The 20,081-nt window shown below is 36.5% G+C and overlaps 1 protein-coding gene across 2 annotated transcripts in view; it reads right to left on the reverse strand.

The window, feature by feature from the left end:
• Positions 1 to 198: 198 nt before the first annotated feature.
• The window catches only part of LOC141905652 (stabilizer of axonemal microtubules 1-like), a 102,161-nt gene continuing 82,278 nt past the window's right edge, over positions 199 to 20,081 (reverse strand). The window contains exons 1-5 of one of the 2 annotated variants that reach the window (XM_074794616.1): positions 14,662 to 14,888; positions 11,370 to 11,540; positions 7,649 to 7,761; positions 3,326 to 3,412; positions 199 to 3,125 (exon numbers count right to left, since the gene is read on the reverse strand). In XM_074794616.1, coding sequence (XP_074650717.1) covers positions 2,128 to 3,125; positions 3,326 to 3,412; positions 7,649 to 7,761; positions 11,370 to 11,540; positions 14,662 to 14,699 — 1,407 coding nt within the window. In that variant the 5' untranslated portion in view covers positions 14,700 to 14,888 and the 3' untranslated portion in view covers positions 199 to 2,127. Of the gene's footprint in view, positions 3,126 to 3,325; positions 3,413 to 7,648; positions 7,762 to 11,369; positions 11,541 to 14,661; positions 14,889 to 20,081 lie in introns of those variants that run through there. The other variant, XM_074794615.1, reaches the window with a different exon arrangement.

Genomic DNA, 20,081 nt, shown 5'->3' on the forward strand with positions numbered 1-20,081 from the left:
TTAAAATAGGCGGTCTATGCCTGTGCCAGAAATCCTCCGCATATTGGTGATAACCTGGCGAACCTTGTTGCTTTTTCTGGCGATCAGTATTTTTAAGGATAGCGGTAGTCTGTCAACTGTCAGAAGGGGTGGATACAGACGGCAGATTGACTGCTGCATAAAAGGAAAACCAAAAAATTTACATGATTTGTTAATATATTTATTTGACTAATATGCAACTACAAAAATATGTACGTGACTTCACATAATCTAAACGGGATAGAACGATCAACAACCTCGTCATTAAAAGTAGAATGTGTATTCATATATTGATAAATATCAACAATTAGTAAACAATGATTATATACACACATCAAATTGTTTGATTCAGAGAAACCAAACAAAGCAAAATGTATTCATTTCTCCAATAGAGTAAAACAATGATTATGGAATAAATTTGCATTTAAAAATGCATGAAATTAAACAATGATTAAGATTTTTTATGAGTATGTACATTTCACCTGTACTTGGCACATGTATTTTTAAGACTTAAATTATTCAGTAAGCCATCTTGAAATGTATCTATACAGTATTTTTAAGAATATTATATGTATATATATATTGCAATTTATAAAAAATAATTCTAGTCATGTTATCTTGATTAAAATAATTTTTGTCTGTTATTTTTTTTGAATAAGTCTAATCCTAGGAATTGATCCAACATCTAAAATTCAATACGTTTTTGTTTAACACTATAGCACATTCATTCAAAATGAATACTTAAGGATAACTTACTTGAAATTTAGTTAAGCACTTAAAACTGGTATTTTTCTCAATAATTTCACACATTATAATTATTATTCATTATAATAACACTGTGAAATCAGAATTATCGACACTCATCAAGAAGAGACACCTTTCAAAAAGATGGTCACTTCTATACATTCCCTAATTATGCCATAATACCCAGTGGTTTTGTTCTCACTGATAAGGAGGCACAACTGACCCTTACCATTGATGTGATATTTCTCTAAACCCGAAATTCTAAATGATGAATGTCATCAACTCATTTCTGAATCAAAAGAGCACATATCCAGATAAACTAGGATTAAAAATATGTCTATGCAAAATGCTAAGTAATTGTTCCAATGCATTTTCCAGTTTGCCTATGCCATTTGTTTCATTTTCTTGAAAAATACCAGTAATTAGTGGAAAAACTGTGTACAGTGTCATAATTTTCATAAGGGCCTATCAAATATCAACACAACAACGCGAGGATAAAGAATCGAATAAGTGCCTTTTGCGTGTTAGTTTTTAGCAAATACAGGTTGAATATTGAATTCCAATTTAAACTATAATGTTGAAATATATGGCACAGAATGAACAGCTGCCAGACTGTCCTGGTTTCCATAAATATAGTGTCGCATATCGATCACAATATATATATATATATATATATATATACAGTGGATATATATATATTAGTGTATATAATAGTAGTAATCATATTTGCTTTATTACTCCTGTTATCTGTAAATAAAACTGTTTCATCAGTGGTACATTTGAAGAGTATAAATATGAGTTTCAATTATGAAAATTTGGCCTTAAGGCCCAATATAGTGTATTTGTATAGATTGTATAATATAGTGATAAAAAGAAAACTAACAAAAAAAAATTTATTTTTTACATAGTGTCATCTTAAAATAACAAGAGCAAAAATTCATCGAGTTTGTTTCTAAACAAAGAGAATTTTTGACTGTATATTTTGAATACAAACACAATGCATATGCATATATATCCATATTTGGACATCTGAAATATCACAGTATATAAACAACAAACCAGTAAAGTAATTATCATTAAGTAAAAGCAGATTGAAAATTCACCTTCATGAAAATGCTAATACAGAACTGGTTTTTTATCAATGAGTTACTGAAACCACTGTATAGCAACTTGTTGTAGGCATAAAGCAACCCTCGATTCCAGTTTCAAACTGTGGAAACAGTATCCCATCTCATGCCACAAGGTTTGGAAGAATTTGGCTTAGATTCAGCATTTTTGAACAAATAATTTATATAGAGGACGGAAAATATTATAGCATTTTATCACGACTCTACAAATAAACTGAAATTAACTTAACCTATATATTTATGATACAGACAGCGCTTGGAGACCAGCACGACTTGGTGGTTTGGCACCGAGATCAATCAATGATTCAGAAATCGGTTTATACATCATATGACCTCTAGAATCATACGTATTTGTAAATCTCCAGGTAGACTGTGGTTGTTCTAGTATCGCTGCTGGACACGGTTCCATCTTCTTTGGTGTGTATTCTATTCGATACATCGTATTATCATCGAAGTTTCCATCAGATTGGAACGCTTGGTTTTCCGGTTTGCAGCTATGCGATGGCATCAATTGATGTGGCACATAATGAGCTTTGTATGTTGGTGTACCCTCGAATGGACCACACGGAGGCTGATATTCATATCCACCAGTAGGGTGTGGTCGAGCTCCTAAGCTCCATTTTCGATAATCATTGGTGTAGTTGGTTGTACCATCAAATTCTCCCGGGGCTTTCCTGCTTGATTTCGGACGGACTAACTCTCTTGGGCGAATTGCGTGGGGGCGATATGCGATGTTTGATGTTGTATTCATATCCATATTGCCCGGTGGTTTCACGTATTGATCCGGCTGATGCACAAACGGACGATCCATTGGCCATTTCTTGAAATCGACTCTGTTTGTCGTGTCATCATTGAATGGTGCGCCAGAATCAAATGGCTGAATATCTGGTTTACATGAATCACGTAATGCTCCGTCTTTTGGTGTGTAATCGCGGGTGTGAGTTGTAAGACCATCGAATGGTGATCTGTTAGGGTTGTACTTCTCCGGTTCATGGCGGTATCTGGCTTCAAACGCATGTGGAATGTAATTCTGCCTGTAATCTGTTAATGTGCTCAGTGGATCACCAGATTTGTATGACGTTTCATCCGGACGACAGCTCTGTCTTGGCAGTTCTTTGTAACCAATGAAATCACGTTTCATAGTACTCTGTCCCTTGAATGGATCTCTAGGTGGTGTCCACCCTCGCTCTGCTTGACCTCGTTCTCTCATTGGTATTTCCCATTCACGATAATCATCTACAATCAGGAAATCAAAACTAGCCATTGATTTTTCCATTCGAAAATAAAATGTCAACCCGAGTACTGATTGATAGTAAAATCAAGTTTAAAGTTCAAGAATCCGGCTCATCTGTTGTGAATTAAACTTATTGTTCTTAGCAATAGTTCATCAATTTGAAGAATTTCTAAAAAAATCTTAAACTAATAATTTTCCTTACGCTTATAAGTTGGTAATCCCTCAAATTTTCCGGCAACTTGCCTCTTGCGATCTTGTCGAATTGGTTTCGCTCGATCAGCATATTTTTCTAAAAATAAATAGAAGAAATTTTTTTCATTAAAACAATGATTCAGGTAGTAAAACTAAAATTCAAATTTCTAATCTGGATTTTGATATTACGTATTCGGAAATTTTTGTGGTTGTCATGTATTTTCTTGTTTTTATGTACATTAGGCAAAAAGAATTAAACCTTGTTTCTCATTTTCAAAATCCCTGAAGTACATTGCTAATATCGTAAGGCCTATCTACACGAGAGGAAAAATCTGTTATTTTCAATCTACACGAGGATAAAATTTCCAACTAGAATGAGGAAAAGCTTCGAATACCCCCGGCCTGAAATTCACCGCCGCGTGAAGTTACAGTGAAGTAAATGCATGAGAAATATCATATACAATTATTTCTATAACAATGATATCAGAGAACATGTGTATAAAGTGTAAATAATTTATCAACAGTTGCAGCCTCTAGGCTGTCTTCCCCTGATGGTTATAATTTGAATCGGTCAACAATTGCGGCCTCTAGTAATAATTTGAATCGAATCGACCCAATTTTAAAAAGGGTTCTGGCCCAAGTGATACCCTACTTGTGTACCAAGTTTAACAACAATTGCAGCCTCTAGGCCGTTCTTCATGTCAGCCCCTTGGTGGCAATAATCTTAATTGAATCAACCCAATTTTAAATAGGGTTCTGGCCAAAGTGAAACCAATTGTGGCCTTTAAGCTGTTAACATTGTTTTTCATGTTGGCCTCCTGGTGGCCATAATTTGAATCGAATTCGGTCCCAAGTGAATCGAATTCAGTCCTAGTTGTGAACCAAGTTTGAAATGAATCGGTCACCAATTGTGACCTCTAGGCTGTTAACGTCGTTGTTCATGTTGGCCCCCTGGTGGCCATAATTTGAATTTAAGCAAACCAATTTTAAATAGGCTTTTGGCCCAAGTGATATCCTTCTTGTGTACCAAGGTTGAATTGAGTGGGTCATCAATTGCGGCTTTTAGGCTGTTAACGTTGTTTTTCATGTCAGCCCCCAGGTGGCCATAATTTTGATCGAATTGACCCAATTTTATATAGGATTCTGGCTCAAGTGATATCCTACTTGTGTACCAAGTTTGAAATGAATAGGTCACCAATTGCGGCCTCTAGGCTGTTAACGTTGTTTTTCATGTTGTCCCTGGTGGCCATAATTTTAATCAAATCTACCCAATTTTACATAGTGTTCTGGCCCAAGTGATATCCCACTTGTGTACCAAGTTTGAAATGAATCGGTCAACAATCGCGGCCTCTAGGCTATTAACCTCGCTTTCATGTTGGCCCCCTGGTGGCCATAATTTGAATTGAATCGATCCAATTTGAAATAGGGTTCTGGCCCAAGTGATATCCTACTTGTGTACCAAGTTTGAAAACAATCGGTCAGCAATTGCGGCCTCTAGGCTGTTAAAGGCTGAGTTAAATGGAGGTCCAAAAACCCACCGGTTGGTACTTGAGATTTGTAGTGCAGGCCAAATCCCACTAGCAACTAGCAAGTGGTAGCCTAGTCTGTTTATAATGTTTACTGGAACACATCTGACTTACACCAGTATCGCAGTGACTTTTCTCGTATATGTTTGATATCATTTTGGTCATAGTAATCTTCTTAATTAGAATTCGCTGATTTTGTAAAGAATTCCTCCAGTAATAATGGATTTGAACATAAAATCTGTATTTTCAATTTGTTAAATTTTTGTTCGATTTTGATGAAATTTACATACATTGTTACTAATAAGAAGTTTAGATGATATATAGATTTTGAGTTTGATACAACTTTCAGGTAAAAAGTTTTCTAACCCCCAAAATTATGCACTAGGGAGCTGCAACTGTTTTGTTTATATAGGTTTATGACTCTAGGTCACTGTGCTCTCTGTGGTGAGGTGGATGACTCCTCCCAGCTTGTCATTCAAGGATTTGAAAATTTGAAGAATGCTAAGTAAATTGTTTAAGTAAATTGGTTATTTATGCATGACGGAGCGCTTAAACTAAATTTTAAGTCATAGATATGACTATATTACATGTTCATGCATATTCCTGACAAAAAGTAGGGTCCAAATCGGTTAACTGACAGAGATATTAGGGAAATACCAGTTTCAACCGCTTGAGCTCTTGACTGCTCGATGGGTTCAGAGATACTGCCATGTCTGAGAGATGATGGGCCTTTTATACTGGAAGTCGGCCTTTAACATCACTTGTGGCGGCTGCATACTCAGACAGCTTGATTCTTTCAAAATGTGACTGATGTGACACATTTTTCATATCTCCCCTATGTTTACAGAATGATTAGGGCCTATATAAACTTGCTTATAGGTTCTTCAATTGCACCATCCTTTTTAGATAGCATTTGTTTTGAATTTCAACAATTAAGAGCAATTAGTAAAATAGAGGAAAAAATCAATGATAAATGTGACTTATGGCACATCCTGACGGCTTTATTTTGCGATGGATTTGTCATAGCAGTGTCAAAACAGTGTAAAAATGCAGGCCAAAATGGTAAAATAGCCTCTTTGGCTTTGTATTCTGCCAGGAGAATTTAGTGGGTAAATCTATATGCCCCTCTCAACTTAAGTTGAGCCGCGGGCATAAAAGCCGCCTTTTAAAAAGGTGGCTCCGTTTAGGCCTACTCGCGAGTAGGCCCCAAAGGAGCCGCTTTTTAGTTGATTCTTTAACATTTTTAACCCAGAAATTAAAGGGGAGTGCAATCACCACTCTACAACGTTTGTGTAATCGAAATCTTCGCTTCCCCGTTACTTCCAATTCAATCGTATAGATGCGCGCCTTTCAAAATACAGGCTCCAAAACAGACGGTTCCAACGGGCCCAGTTTTTTTAGTGCCTCCATGTAGATGGGCCTTTAATGTTTGTATGCCAAAGGATCATGCCAAAAATATTCAAGGAAACTTTGAAATCAAGGGATAGACCCCAGACACCCACATTGATACCGAAGATGTCAGATGGGTTTGATTTTATTTTCTCATTTTCCATGATTGATTTCAATTATGATTTTTGTTTAGAAATGATTTTGCTATAGCATATATAGGCTAGTTAATATTGAACAGGTCGCTCTTTTTACATTTGTATCAATTTGTATTCACACTACAATGAATAGGTTATAGATTATACCATTTATATCTTGTTTTCCACTTGTACAGCAATACTATGAATGTTTACCTTCCTTAGCCATAGTTGCTAAGGTTATAAACAATACCATACAATTGATATCAGACATTTCTTCAGTATGAAAAAGGCTTACTTGACAAATGACAAGCCGTTTATTATGGAACGAGTTTTCTATAACTCCTCCAGCCACAAATATATGTATTACAGGTGCCCGTTTCAGTCCTATAGCCATATGATCAGTTAATGAATTTGAGCAAAACACTTTCAATCATTTGTAAAATTTTCAAATCGTAGATTTATTTTTCATGAATGGAAGATCAGACTTTAACCATTATTTTAGATTTGTATCTTTTTCATTTGTAAGATAAACATGGAATTTAGGCCTAAAAGCTGATATTTTTCACCAACCTTTTAAAATGTATAGGCTATATTTTAATGAGCACACATCCATTCCATTACAACAAATATTCAAATTATGTCACAGATATATTCTTATCAATTGAATAAGAGAAAATGATTAGCGTAAGATCGAGCACCAGACCTAATCTGAATTTAAGATCAAAGAAAAATTTCAAGTTGATCAGCTTAGTCTTCAAAGTCAAAAATTCAAAGTAGCTCTGGCATGTAAGTGAAAGTGAACGTATTGCTTGTTCAAACAGCTTGCAAGGCAGTTTACCCACCTAAACAAATGTAAGTGAAATTCTTTACTTTACCTAGCCTACAGTAGTTTTAATAACAATAGGCCTTATAAGATTTATTGCATTTTGTTTTAATGCAGTGGGAGATTTTAAATTGGGGTGTGCATACGAACACAAAGATTTCAATGCGAACTTTCCACTTTCAATTGATTATTACAATCTGATGGTATGTAATGAATGAAACACAACATAAATCCCATGCGCGATTCGATACTCAATTAGTATTCATTACCCAAGCAAGTCCAAAAATGCTAGCGTGAATTTTATTCCTCGCCTGTTGCACTGAAATAACCTCCATCAAATTCAATGCCCTAAAATTGTACTACTAAGTTAACAAGTGGATTGACATTGAAACTACATGTATTTATCTGCCCTGAAACCTTCTTAATTTGATTTAAAAGTAGCTAGGCCTATTTTTTACCTGTGTAATCTTTCTTGTAAGAAGTCAGACCATCGATATCTCCGGCTGGAGGTACATAAGGCATTCCCGCATGAACAAATGGCTTTTCCAATGGATGAGCTATGTAATCTAACCTACAATGAACAACAATGGTTGGATTATTTGCAATTTCTGGCATAGGCCTTAAAATCTGCATTCAGGCCCACTCCTCAATGAATTTGATAATTTCACTACCAGGTAATTCAGTTTATCTTAAGTTGATTTAGGAGTTAATCCTTCTTCAAAACTGGGTTATTTGGGGGACCATTTGTATTTTGCTCAAATCCAGCATCGTAGATTTAATCAACTTTTTATCAAATGATTACAAGTCATTTTCATCCCAAACAATCTGAACCTGCCATACATGCTCTATGTGCGACGTTATTATCCATAATTTCGTTAATAACAAATTTATCTGTGAATATAATGCATCAATTCGTTCAGTATGAAATTTGCATTCAGAAATAGATTATGAATTGGCATAAATTTGTTTTTGTTTACATCTATCAGCATTTGTTTACCAAGCATACGCTAGCATAATACTAAAAAATTTTCACCATTTTTCACCTGAAACTAGGCATTGTAACACTTTAGGCTTCATTAGCAACAAGACAACTTGAGCGATGTGTGTCATTAAATCGTATTAAAATTAATTTTATCGTTGAACAAATATAAAACGTCATAAGGTTAGTGTAGATAGTTTATTTATTAAAATCGGTTGTTTATTTGTTGAGATATTGCAGTTTAAACACAGACAAAATGCTGACTGAATTCCTGTCGGCAACTCACATGAATTTGAATGTACGTGTCTGGGCGGGTGGGTACAATAGGATCGTAGAGCGACGGACATCACTGTGGAGACAACCACATCAGGTGGTCTAGCTCAGTCAGTTTTGGTGGTACATAGGCTACCGGATAAAAGTCTTGATAGGACCAGAATGGGCTGGAAGTCGAACTAAGTCATTGCTTTTAAATCCATTTTATACTGTATTGAAACATTGCAAAAAACTTCATTTTCTCATGTCGAAAGGAAAAAATATTTTCAAATGGTAGACATGGAAACATAAATTATATTGTTAATATTGATTTAGCTCATAAAATGGGGTCTCTTTTCTCTAGAATAGATTAAAAAACAATGTTTTTTAGTTCAACTGCCAGTCATTCTGGTCCTATTAAGACTTTTATCTGGTAGGCCTATATTCCACCAAATTTGATTGAGCTAGACCGCCTGATGTACTCTAAATCAAGTTGAAGTAGATGTTAGTACGCAGGTGCTCAGTACAAACTGACAACACGTGCGTAGGTCATCGACTCCTAATGCAGGCATATAAAAAATCCTGGTGCCCCCTGTTCAGGAATACCTCCAGCTTACAACGGTTATAAGATGTCGATGTCTGAGGTACTGAAAACAAAATTTTTTGCTTGGGAGTCGAATGTATAGCAACTTGGTTTTTCGTCTTTCATATGAAAGTTATATTACTGTGGCGAGTATGATTTAGAAAGGAAACAATACATTGAATATGCACATGCACAGCTTTTACGGTAGTCACTAGAATGATTGGCAGCTGGTTGGAATGAAGCCATTTCCTGGAAAACTACAACAAGAAACGAATATCTTAATATGGACTATCCTAAATTTACATGATATTGTATGTTTAATCCAGCATCAAAATTAAACAGTGGCGCTCTAGCAGAAGAAATGAAAAAGAGTGAAAACTTATTGAATTCAAATGGGATAAAACTGACTTCACGGATAATTAAATCAAAAATAAGGACGGAAAATATCAAGAAACAAACGCAACTGCATGATTATTCATAATGAATGAGGTAGCGGGTTTTACCCGCTGACTCTCCACGTTCATGGTGAGATGCTGATTTCATTTATTTCATACACTGTGTACGAAGATTGTTAGCCAATTTATTTTCGTAAATTGAACAATTTTCCAAGATTTACCAAGATTCCCTTCCCCCTTTCCCAATTTCACCGCCCTTCTATAAAATTCACTGCTTTTCACGGCCGCCCGCGACGAACCCTGGCACTTGAATCATAAGCAGTCTATTTCCAAGAACACTAGGTCACACGAGGCGCGCTTTTCATATACATACACAGATCAATACACTACATAGCAGCGAGTCTATGACCATGATACGCACTTGCATGAATATATGTAAAAAGGCATGTGTTCTCCCGAAACGAAATGTAATTCCAACAACAAATAAAAAACTAAATTAATAAATAAGCAACGCATTCCAATGAAATTCAATAGGGTTAGAGATTTTATATTAGCATAAAATGTTTTGAAAGTTCCGAAGAGAAACAAAGCCTCGTTTGGAAGTTATGTTGTAGGCCTACCAAAGGAAGAAAGTCTCATATGTGATAGGAAAAATGGACTTTGCTAAAGCGAAAGTCCATAAAAAGACACATTTAAGACACATTTTTCACACGATGCCTGATGACTATATTTACTCACTCTGTGTTATCAGCGATACAGACTTATTGTGTAATTGTTCAAAAATGGATCGTATAAGCCGCAACCACACAGAGACGATTTGGCCCAAACCGAATAAGCACGGATCAGTTTTTGGTCAGGCCAAATTTGGCCAGGGCCAATCAGACGCGCCCCATTTAGCACCCGTAAGAACAGTTCTTCCGGGGAATGCTTGGGTGATCACAGCTTATTGTAAGATTTCAGGTTTTTCCTTGCTTTATTTCTAAATTCCAAGATTATATCTGGCCAGAAATATTACAAAATATTTATTTCAAGCTTTCCAGGCTATTTCGGATCAAACCCTGCGAATCCTAAAGGCCCATAGGCCAACATTTTCTTAGGTAAACTAAGGCATAGGCCTATTGCACACAAACGCTAAGTTGAATTGCGATTAGTGCAGCACTAGAAATAAAACATATGTCGGACTCTCATAACATAAAATCAATGTCAAACAGGCACAGGCTATATAACATCAGGCCTAATGTAATAACTATACCAGCAGTTTTAGACCAGTAAAGCACACACAGCTAATGTTAAAAGAGGCCTATGCCTGGATAGTTGAATATGATCTGTGTTGAGCCTCAATCAAAACAATTTGAAACTTCGATTATAATAAATTCAATCATTTATTTAACCTACTTTACTGGTTATAGGGGTAAATTAGGCCTATATTGATATTGTGACATTCCAAATGGTCATTCAAAATGTGGTCTAATTAGGATACGGGATCACCGTGTGAATGACCTCATTACCAAAAGCCAATGAGAACAATATGGAATTTCCCGGATGTAACAAAAACAGTAGCAAATAAAATTTTTATATAAATTTCACCGAATTGAATGGAGTAAGGGATAGACTGGTAGCGGTTTAGACAGTCTACCAGACCTATGGAGGCCTAACTCGAATGTTTTACGGAAATCATAGGCTCAATGATTCTTTTGATGGGTAGGCCTATAGATTCTAATGGTATTAATCGCACGACTTAAGTCTTTGGCACGCAAGTAGAGTATCGAAACACACCATTTTGTGAGCTAGAAGATATCTTTGGACAGGTCTCCAACTGGATAACTGTCGCTGATGACTAATTCAAAAATGCAATTGGTATAGACCTAGAGTAAAGCCGCCTCATTCTGCTTGAAAAACAATAGATTCATTCAGGCATGTCAGTCAAGACATTCTTTAACAATTTAAGTATAAAAACTCTTTAGTCGTACCTGTTAGTGGTGGCATCAGCCATTGGCCCAGCACCTTTCACTGGTTCATAGGCGGGCTTAAACGCCTCCCGTCTATCGAAAGGATGAGGGTGATATTTTTGAGCATATTCCGTCAGTAGGCACGGCTTGTCTCCTTTACTTGTAACTGGTCTATGTGGACATTTATGACGACTAAAATGAAAGAAAAAAACAGGATTAATTCCTTATAAAAGAACAAGAGGCCTATGGGCCTTGAAGCATTGGTAGATTATACTGTGGTGAGGTTTTGAGTGGTTAATGCTTTACATCTGCTGGAAAATGTTCTATGACGTTGATTGGGAGGACCACAGGCTTTAGAATTGAATGAATTTCATTTTTCTGCCGAACGATTTAGCCTGCACTATTTGTACTGTTAAACCTCATTAATGCGATTTTGTTAAAGACAAAACTAGTTTATTCCGATTTTTTTCACCATGTCCGAGGCTAGAGATTTATATCAATCAAGATTTGTATACAAAAACCCATTTAGGCCCTAATACAACAAATTCGGCACTTTCGTCTACACAAGATTCATATTCAACGTACAACTGTAAGGGTAATCTCGACTGACTGTGGTTTTTCTTGCATCTGTTAAGCCCTATTGCTGAATAATGAAAACAAAAACAGAACGATTTTGCAATTTACGACAAACAACGTGTAAATTTAATCACTGTTGTGGTGTTCAATGCATGGAAAAGATAAGTATTTTTCCTGGCGCGCATTAAGCGAATCTATCTGCCGAGTGAGTAGGGGGCTGCTACCACCCTGTGAGTGCGCGGGAGGCGGGCAGGGCATCTTAAAAGTGAAAACTTATCTTAAAATTGAATAAGATAATCTCTATGTTTATTGGTGATATCGTATCATGGTTGGGTGGTACTGTTTACCGTTTGATGTTTCGTGTCATCATGAAATGGTTTTAGCTTTAGTAAAGACGTTCACTGCGCAATCACATAACTTACTAGCCTACGGGTTTCAGTCATGAGTAGGCCAACTGTTCCACTGCTCTAGAAATGTATTCTGCCTCTGAGAATTAATCCCAATTAATCTCATTGCTTCTAATAGGAGGAATTATTTAAAGACTATGATTTTTATATACCGGGGCTACATAAATACATTGCAATTAACAGAAGTTAACCTCTAGGCCTATATGATACTTTAGCGTCAGACGTTGTAGGGAACCGGTAACAACGACTGGTAGGCTATTCAGACTACACCTAACCAACCCTATCCCTAGTTGTGAAACGGAACCCTCTTCTCACCCTCTTGACACTAACCTAGTTTGAATACCAGTCGTTGTTACGGTTCCGTACAACGTCTGACGCTAAAGTATCATATAGAGGTTAACTCCTGTTAGGCTAATTGCAATGCAACAACTGATTTTAGTGTCAAATCAAACCTTTGTACTAAAATAAATAAATTAGTTACCTTGTTGACTTTGAAAACGTGTGTTATAATAAAATCTTTGATGATTTAAATCGCGAACCGGAGAATTTATTGATTTGAATTGAATTGATTGCCACTATCGGGATTACAAATTTATGCACAATCAATAGTTAACTTCCATCTGATTACAGAACTGTCAGCTTGAGGTAAGTTTATGGTGTTTTAAGGGGTGAAATAGACGCATTAAGCGAATCTATCTACCGAGTGCGTAGGGGGCTGCTACCACCCTGTGAGTGCGCGGGAGGCGGGCAGGGCATCTTAAAGTGAAAACTTATCTTAGAATATAGCCAAACCGATGGAATTATACGATAAACTGTCAGTCAACGGACTGATGATGCAACATGGTTATTCTCGGCGTAATTAACAATTATATTTTTCTCCAATAAACAACTCTGGTAAAATTGAATAAGATAATCTCTATCTTTATTGGTGATATCGTATCATGGTTGGGTGGTACTGTTTACCGTTTGATGTTTCGTGTCATCATGAAATGGTTTTAGCTTTAGTAAAGACGTTCACTGCGCAATCACATAACTTACTAGCCTATGGGTTTCAGTCATGAGTAGGCCAACTGTTCCACTGCTCTAGAAATGTATTCTGCCTCTGAGAATTAATCCCAATTAATCTCATTACTTCTAATAGGAGGAATTATTTAAAGACTATGATTTTTATATACCGGGGCTACATAAATACATTGCAATTAACAGAAGTTCTAGGCCTATATGATACTTTAGCGTCAGACATTGTAGGGAACCGGTAACAACGACAGTTTGAGGTAAGTTTATGGTGTTTTAATAAGGGGTGAAATAGACGTTGAAAGCCTTGCCCCTCAAAATGAGAGACGAAAATTAACCTTATATGAGCACTTTCGCCCTACTGTCTGTCACACATGCTCTTCGTGCGACGTTTTGGTCCGTAATTTCGTTAATAATCGGTTGATCTGTAAATATTATGCATCAATTTGTTCAGTAAGGAATTTGCATTCAGAAATAAATCATAAACTGGCATAAATTTGTTTGTGTTTTCTTCTATCAGCGATAGTTTACCTAGCATACGCTCGCGTAATGCTGAAAAACGGCTTTTATGGCCCGTCACGTGGCGCCACCTACTGTATTTTGATATGCTAATGAGCAGGTGATGATTTTTCAGCATTACGCGAGCGTATGCTGAGTAAACTATCGCTCATAAATGAAAACAAAAACAACTTAGGCCTAAGTGAAAATTGTTGTTTATTTCTGAATGCAAATTCCTCACTGAACAAATTGATGCGTAATAAAGGTAGATAAACCGATTATTAACGAAATTACGGACCAAAACGTCGCACGGAGAGTAGGTGTGACAGACAGTAGACGTTGTTTCAGGAACAACGGCTAGCTAGGTACTAGACTAGACACTAACCCTATCGAAACCCTAACCATAAACCCATTATAATGATTTTATTGTCACATAATATATGGATCCGGCAAAAGATCTTTTATAGGTCTAAGCCAGTGTGTCACTGTCAACAACAAAAAATGTCAAAAACACCACACGTCACCCACATGAAAATGAAGGCCAAAGGCAAAGGCTGTGAATAATCTGAAAACATTTCACAGATAGGCCTATCCATTGGATATTCTTAGGAGATAGCCTATATATTTAGTCAATATAATTCAAAGTGTCTGGATACGAGTAGCCAGTTTAGCCTGGTTTTTTTGGTGACAACGACGTCGATCGCTGCAATATACGGACACGGTGGTAGGCCTACCCTGATTAATTTCTGCATTCCGCCGCTACTATTAGTATTAGGCCTACTATTAGGGCTACGAGCCCCTATGCAAAAATCACTTACCCACAATTACATATTTGGCAGATACACAATTTTCCCATCTTATATTCGTGATTTTATATCCCTTTTCGAAAGTAAAACGGTCTAAATGTCGTTACTTTCAGACCAACTAATAACCAAGTCTTCCTTCGTTTAGCTTCATACTCAGTTAGGTTGTTAGGCAAGCCACACTGTTTATAGCAACAACAAATGGATAGGGGAGTTAGCTTAGAACTGAATTTGTACGATTGTATTTTTCTCTTGACCTTTATTCAGACATTTCACAATATCTTCTAAAAATATATTAATATCAGTAATTAGATATCTTAATTGTTAGCAGTTTTGATACTCAACTATGTAGTGCCATTAATATTTCAACGGGCAACCTAACCCCCCTAAAGTAAATAATGGGTTTTAAGCTAGCGACACTAGACGGCAATATGGGCTCCCGGCGTGATCTGGTGAAGGGAGTTCGAATCCTACAATTCTTCTTTAATAAATAACTGTCTGACATTTTTCATTTCCCGGAGTTATCGGTAGGAGAATTGGGGTTGCTATGATTATATTTTTGGGGTAGGGCATGAAAGCCGGCCGCGCCACTGGTAGTGGTAACTACAGTCGCGGTGCGGCCGCAATTACCGCGGTCTTTATTTGAACTAAATATGGTGATAAATAAATTGTACTTTTAGACAAGGCCAAAGTAAAACACATACATTAAGAACATATTTACTAGATATATTTAATAGGATATCCAGTGAAGATATTGAAGATTTTTAGGGTTTAGGGTTTTAAGATAAATCTTATTTGATATCAAGGAAAAGATGAAAAAAATCATCATTTTATAGATTTAGAATAAAAAAATTATGTATAATTCATTTATCATAAATGGTGGAATTGAAAGAACATATAATATAAGCTTATATTGATACCCAAGAATTGAGAAATCAGAAATCACACAGTTTAAAAATACAGAATAGAGAATTAGGCCTAAGTAATTAAGTGTTGATATTAAATAAGTTAATGTTAGATTATTACTTTCAGAATATATCGAATTAAACTATTGAACATAGGTCAATTCATGATTTGTAGAAAAGATTTTGAGCTCTGGAACCCATTTTGCTAAGGCCAGGTTTTTATAATGTAGATGAATTAGTAGAAGAAATTAAGAGCTAAAAATAGTCGAAGGCCTTACTGATATGAGAAATGAACCATTTGAAATGAAAATTCTTAAATCCAATCACTCAGATAGAATACAAATAAAGATTAACTATATATACATTCATATTCATTTATGTTTAAGAAACCAATAGCTGATTTATTTGGATTAAATCCAGAACTTATGTATGGAAATACAATTGAAGGTTGTTCGAAAATTTTACCATTTTCACATTTTCATATATATGTTTGTTGTAAACATTTTGAAGCTTTTGATCAAAATGTTCATCCATCGAATTTGATGGCTGTATTACCATTAAAAATATAAAATAATTTTGACCACAAATTAATTATCGATGATATCAAAACAAATAATCACTAACATATATGATAATAAAGCTGAACAATAATGTTATAAATATTGATAAGACGAGAAGATACACAATATCCGTGTATGATGATAACGAGAGAAATTAAAAATCCATAAAAGAACAAACGGTTTCATTTTCCATATATATATATATATATATATATATACTACAGTACAGTAGAAACTACAGTATGATATAAGTTTACAGAAACAGGTCAACAGTGGTGCTTAAAATAGCAGAAGATTACATAATATAACCTGGCAACAACCAGATCAGGCCAGATTAACGAAATACATTTAAAATGAATGAGGATCCATTTTGAAACAATTGTAAGTTTAAAGACGGCTTTTCTAATTTAATAAACAACGCCTCTCGAATTTTACATTCAAAGTCTGAGTTAGCTTTGTCTAAAATCTTGAATTTGTTTTCATTGAAGTCCTGACTACAGGTGGAACAGATAGTTCCACCCAACTATCTATTATCGTTATCGTGGAATTTCTCTCGTTAAATATTGATACAATTATAATAACTAAGGTAACTAAATATCATAAAGATATTAACTTTTTTCCTAAAAAATGGATCAAGAGTGGATAATGAACGGATACAATGGTACATTTTTATCAGTAGTAGGCTGCTGGGTATGTACTATGTTATCGAAACAAAAGTATTTACAGTGGGAAACTTTTATAACAGCGTTGATATTTAACTAAATTTAGTCTAAATTAAAATAACATTTTATAGGTCTAGTTCATGATTTCTATTTCTTATTTTACAAATATTGTCTTATATTCATTGATGTTACTAAGGGGGCAGGGTGTCATTCAGTTTTGGAGTGTCGGACTGTTTGTTTGTTTTAGAAATGTACTTGAAGTGTCAGTCAGTTTGTATTGTTTTGATAACTGCCTTCTGGTCTCTGCCACCTTGGTGTCTTAGTAATGGTATAATAGTATCTAGGGGCCAGTTGCACAGTCGTGACTTAAGTCAGTTAGTGGTCTTGAATCTTAAGACCGGTCTTAAATTGTTAGATTTGCTATAGAACTAAGTTGGTCTTAGACTGGTCTTAAGTCTAAGCCATGATTATGCAACCAGCCCCTGGTTGAAAATTTGTTCAAAGAAATCAGAGATTCGAGTTATAGCGTTTGAGCGGGTTGGATGTCCAGCCTCGTCTCTCCGATATATCAAAAAAAAGAAAGTGGAATTTACGGTTTGAAGTTTAAAGAACGTTTTCTCGTCGTTGGTTCCTGATCGTCGACTTAAGGATTTTTACCGTAGTTACCCTGTGGTCGCAAAGCGGAAATCTCAGGGTGCTATACTTTGATATTGACAGATTTGATATAAATGATATTTCAAAATTAACTTTAGCAGTTACTTTATCTTATCTAACAATTGGTAATCTAGTAAAAACTACCTTTTAACATAAAAAATTCTTTGATAAATGGTTCATTAATCGAACAAAAAGGACGTAATTTAATTAGAGAAATATAGTGAAGCAGCAGAACAGTATGGAAAAAAAGGCAAAACTATTTGAACTATTCATGATTCACTTTCACTTTAGAAATATATATATATATAAGTTTATTCACGCAATAAAGAGAATAATTAACATCTCTAAGTTATAAAATAAAGACCGCGGGATATTATTGCAGCCGGCGGCCGCGACTGCATTTCATACCAGTGGCCGCGGCCGGCTGCCATACCCTACCTATTTTGGGTTCATGCCAAAACTAACCATTCTAGTATGTATTTTCTCAATGGTTAATGTTAAAAATTAGTCAGAATTTTGACTGGGCCAGGGCTTGCAAATGTATGTATTAGGCATCTATGGAAACACTAATGTCTATTTCAACCTGACTTGAGAGCATTCAGGGTGGCCTAGCTGAGTCAGTTTTGGTAGTACATACCTGATAAAGGTTTTAATAGGACCAGGAAGGACTGGCAGTCGACCTAAAACATCGTTTTTTAATCCATTTGAAACCGTATTGAATGATATCCAAAAAGTCTTCATTGAAAGGGGTTCATGAGAGAAAAGAGACTCCATGATTTGAAAGTTTAACAATATGTTTCCGTGCCTATTGACTGAAGTTTGGTATGTCGGCATGGAAACATATTGTTAAACTGTATTGTAAAAATTCAGGTGATGCCATAGTCATAATCATAGTGTCGTAGCCAGCATGAGGTGTTGATCCGCACGATTGATGGGGGGGGGGGGACTTAGCAGGTCATTTCTCACACATTGTTACCGGTATCATAATTTACAAAGGTTTTGGGAATCATTACAGATTGGGAAAAATTAGCAGATAATCATGATTGGGAAAATGGTCGTCGTTTACCGGGCACATAAATATGGCCTAATAATCGGCAGTGAAGCAATTCATCCTTAATTCAGAAGTTATCAGAAACGCTACATCTGATTTTGCGCTTAAGCCGGGCGCACGTAGGCGATTTTGAGTCGCCAGTAGAAAGATTTAAATCGTCGGCGATTTTTATGAAAATCGCCGTCAGTCGTCAGCGACCGCACATTAGACGATTTTTATCACCGAATCGCAGGCATCCTCGCTTGCCGGAGCTTGATTCCCGTCCACTGGAGCTCACGCTTACACAAACCCTGGCCGCAAACCCTCATTATCTATAGTATATTACATTGCCCATTTCTTGGCCAGACAGCGTCCACCAGTCTATATTTCAGTCCACCAATCAGATGCGTGGTAATTATATAGAACAAACCTGCCGGGAAAAATCAATGCATCTGTTTGGCTAGATAATTATATAGACTGGAGGGCAATAAGTGTTAACCTGTCCGCCCAAGAAATCTTGGGCTTTTTAACCATTATTATGAAGGGTGTGCGGCCAGGGTTTTTGTTGACGTGAGCCCCGACGAGTGGAAATCTAACCCTGACAATCGAGGATGAATCACAGGTCGTGAAGTGGTGCCACATGATAACAAAATGGCCGCATTTCATTTTCGGCTGTGGGGGGTCGCCATTTTGTGAATGCACATGATTTCTATCTTGGCGCTGATTGGCTGTTTTTGATTGGATTCGAAGCGATTCGTCGCTAGTAGCCGCACACTACGCGATTTGCTGCCGATCCTCGGCGATCTTGTCGCCGAAAAACTAGCATGCCAGATACTGAGCGATCTTGTCGCCGGCGACGATTTGTCGGCCGACAATGGTTGCCAGTGACCGCACACTAGGCGATTTCTCGGCGATTGTCGCTTGCGACGAAAATCGCCGAGAAATCGCCTAGTGCTTGTGGCTCAAGTAGGGTATTGCATAGTATAGTTCCTTCGTTCCTGCTTACTGCGTTGTTCGGTTTATGTGTATCCCAAAGAAAGTTGTCATGTCGACACATTCACATCGCCAGCCATTAACATTCCATGTGTCAACGTGTCGACGTATCTACCAACCAACAAATTAACTATTAACGATCTATTAAACTCATACACCAAACACATCACGTGACCAAACACCAGGCCCTTAAGTCGACAGCCGCCAAATACAGCGACAAACAAAAAGCTCTCTAGCTCAGCAAATCATAGGTACGCTATGCTCACTTCAAATTAATTACATTTTATTTTACATTTTACAACAATTCCAATTAATCTAAGCTATCCACATTATCATGTTGACCACAGTATCGTTATTTCGGCGTTATTTCAATTTCAGTTGAACTGCAAGCACAAGAGAGTGCAGGATTCGGTAAGTATACCAACCGCAAAATGCGCAACGCTACTCGACACATTTTCTATAAACCCGCACCGGAGACATTGGCACCTGATGCGACGCAGCTTAAAAGTGCCGGAATAAATCAGGACACTTATACCGCAAAATTCTGGGATACCACCGGGGTGTCTGAACAACTAATGGACTTATGCATAGCTAAATATCCACACATAGAGCTTCTGAGAGACATACTGAC

This window comes from Tubulanus polymorphus, chromosome 5, assembly GCF_964204645.1.
Source record: "Tubulanus polymorphus chromosome 5, tnTubPoly1.2, whole genome shotgun sequence".
Classification (NCBI taxonomy): Eukaryota; Metazoa; Nemertea; class Palaeonemertea; order Tubulaniformes; family Tubulanidae; genus Tubulanus; species Tubulanus polymorphus.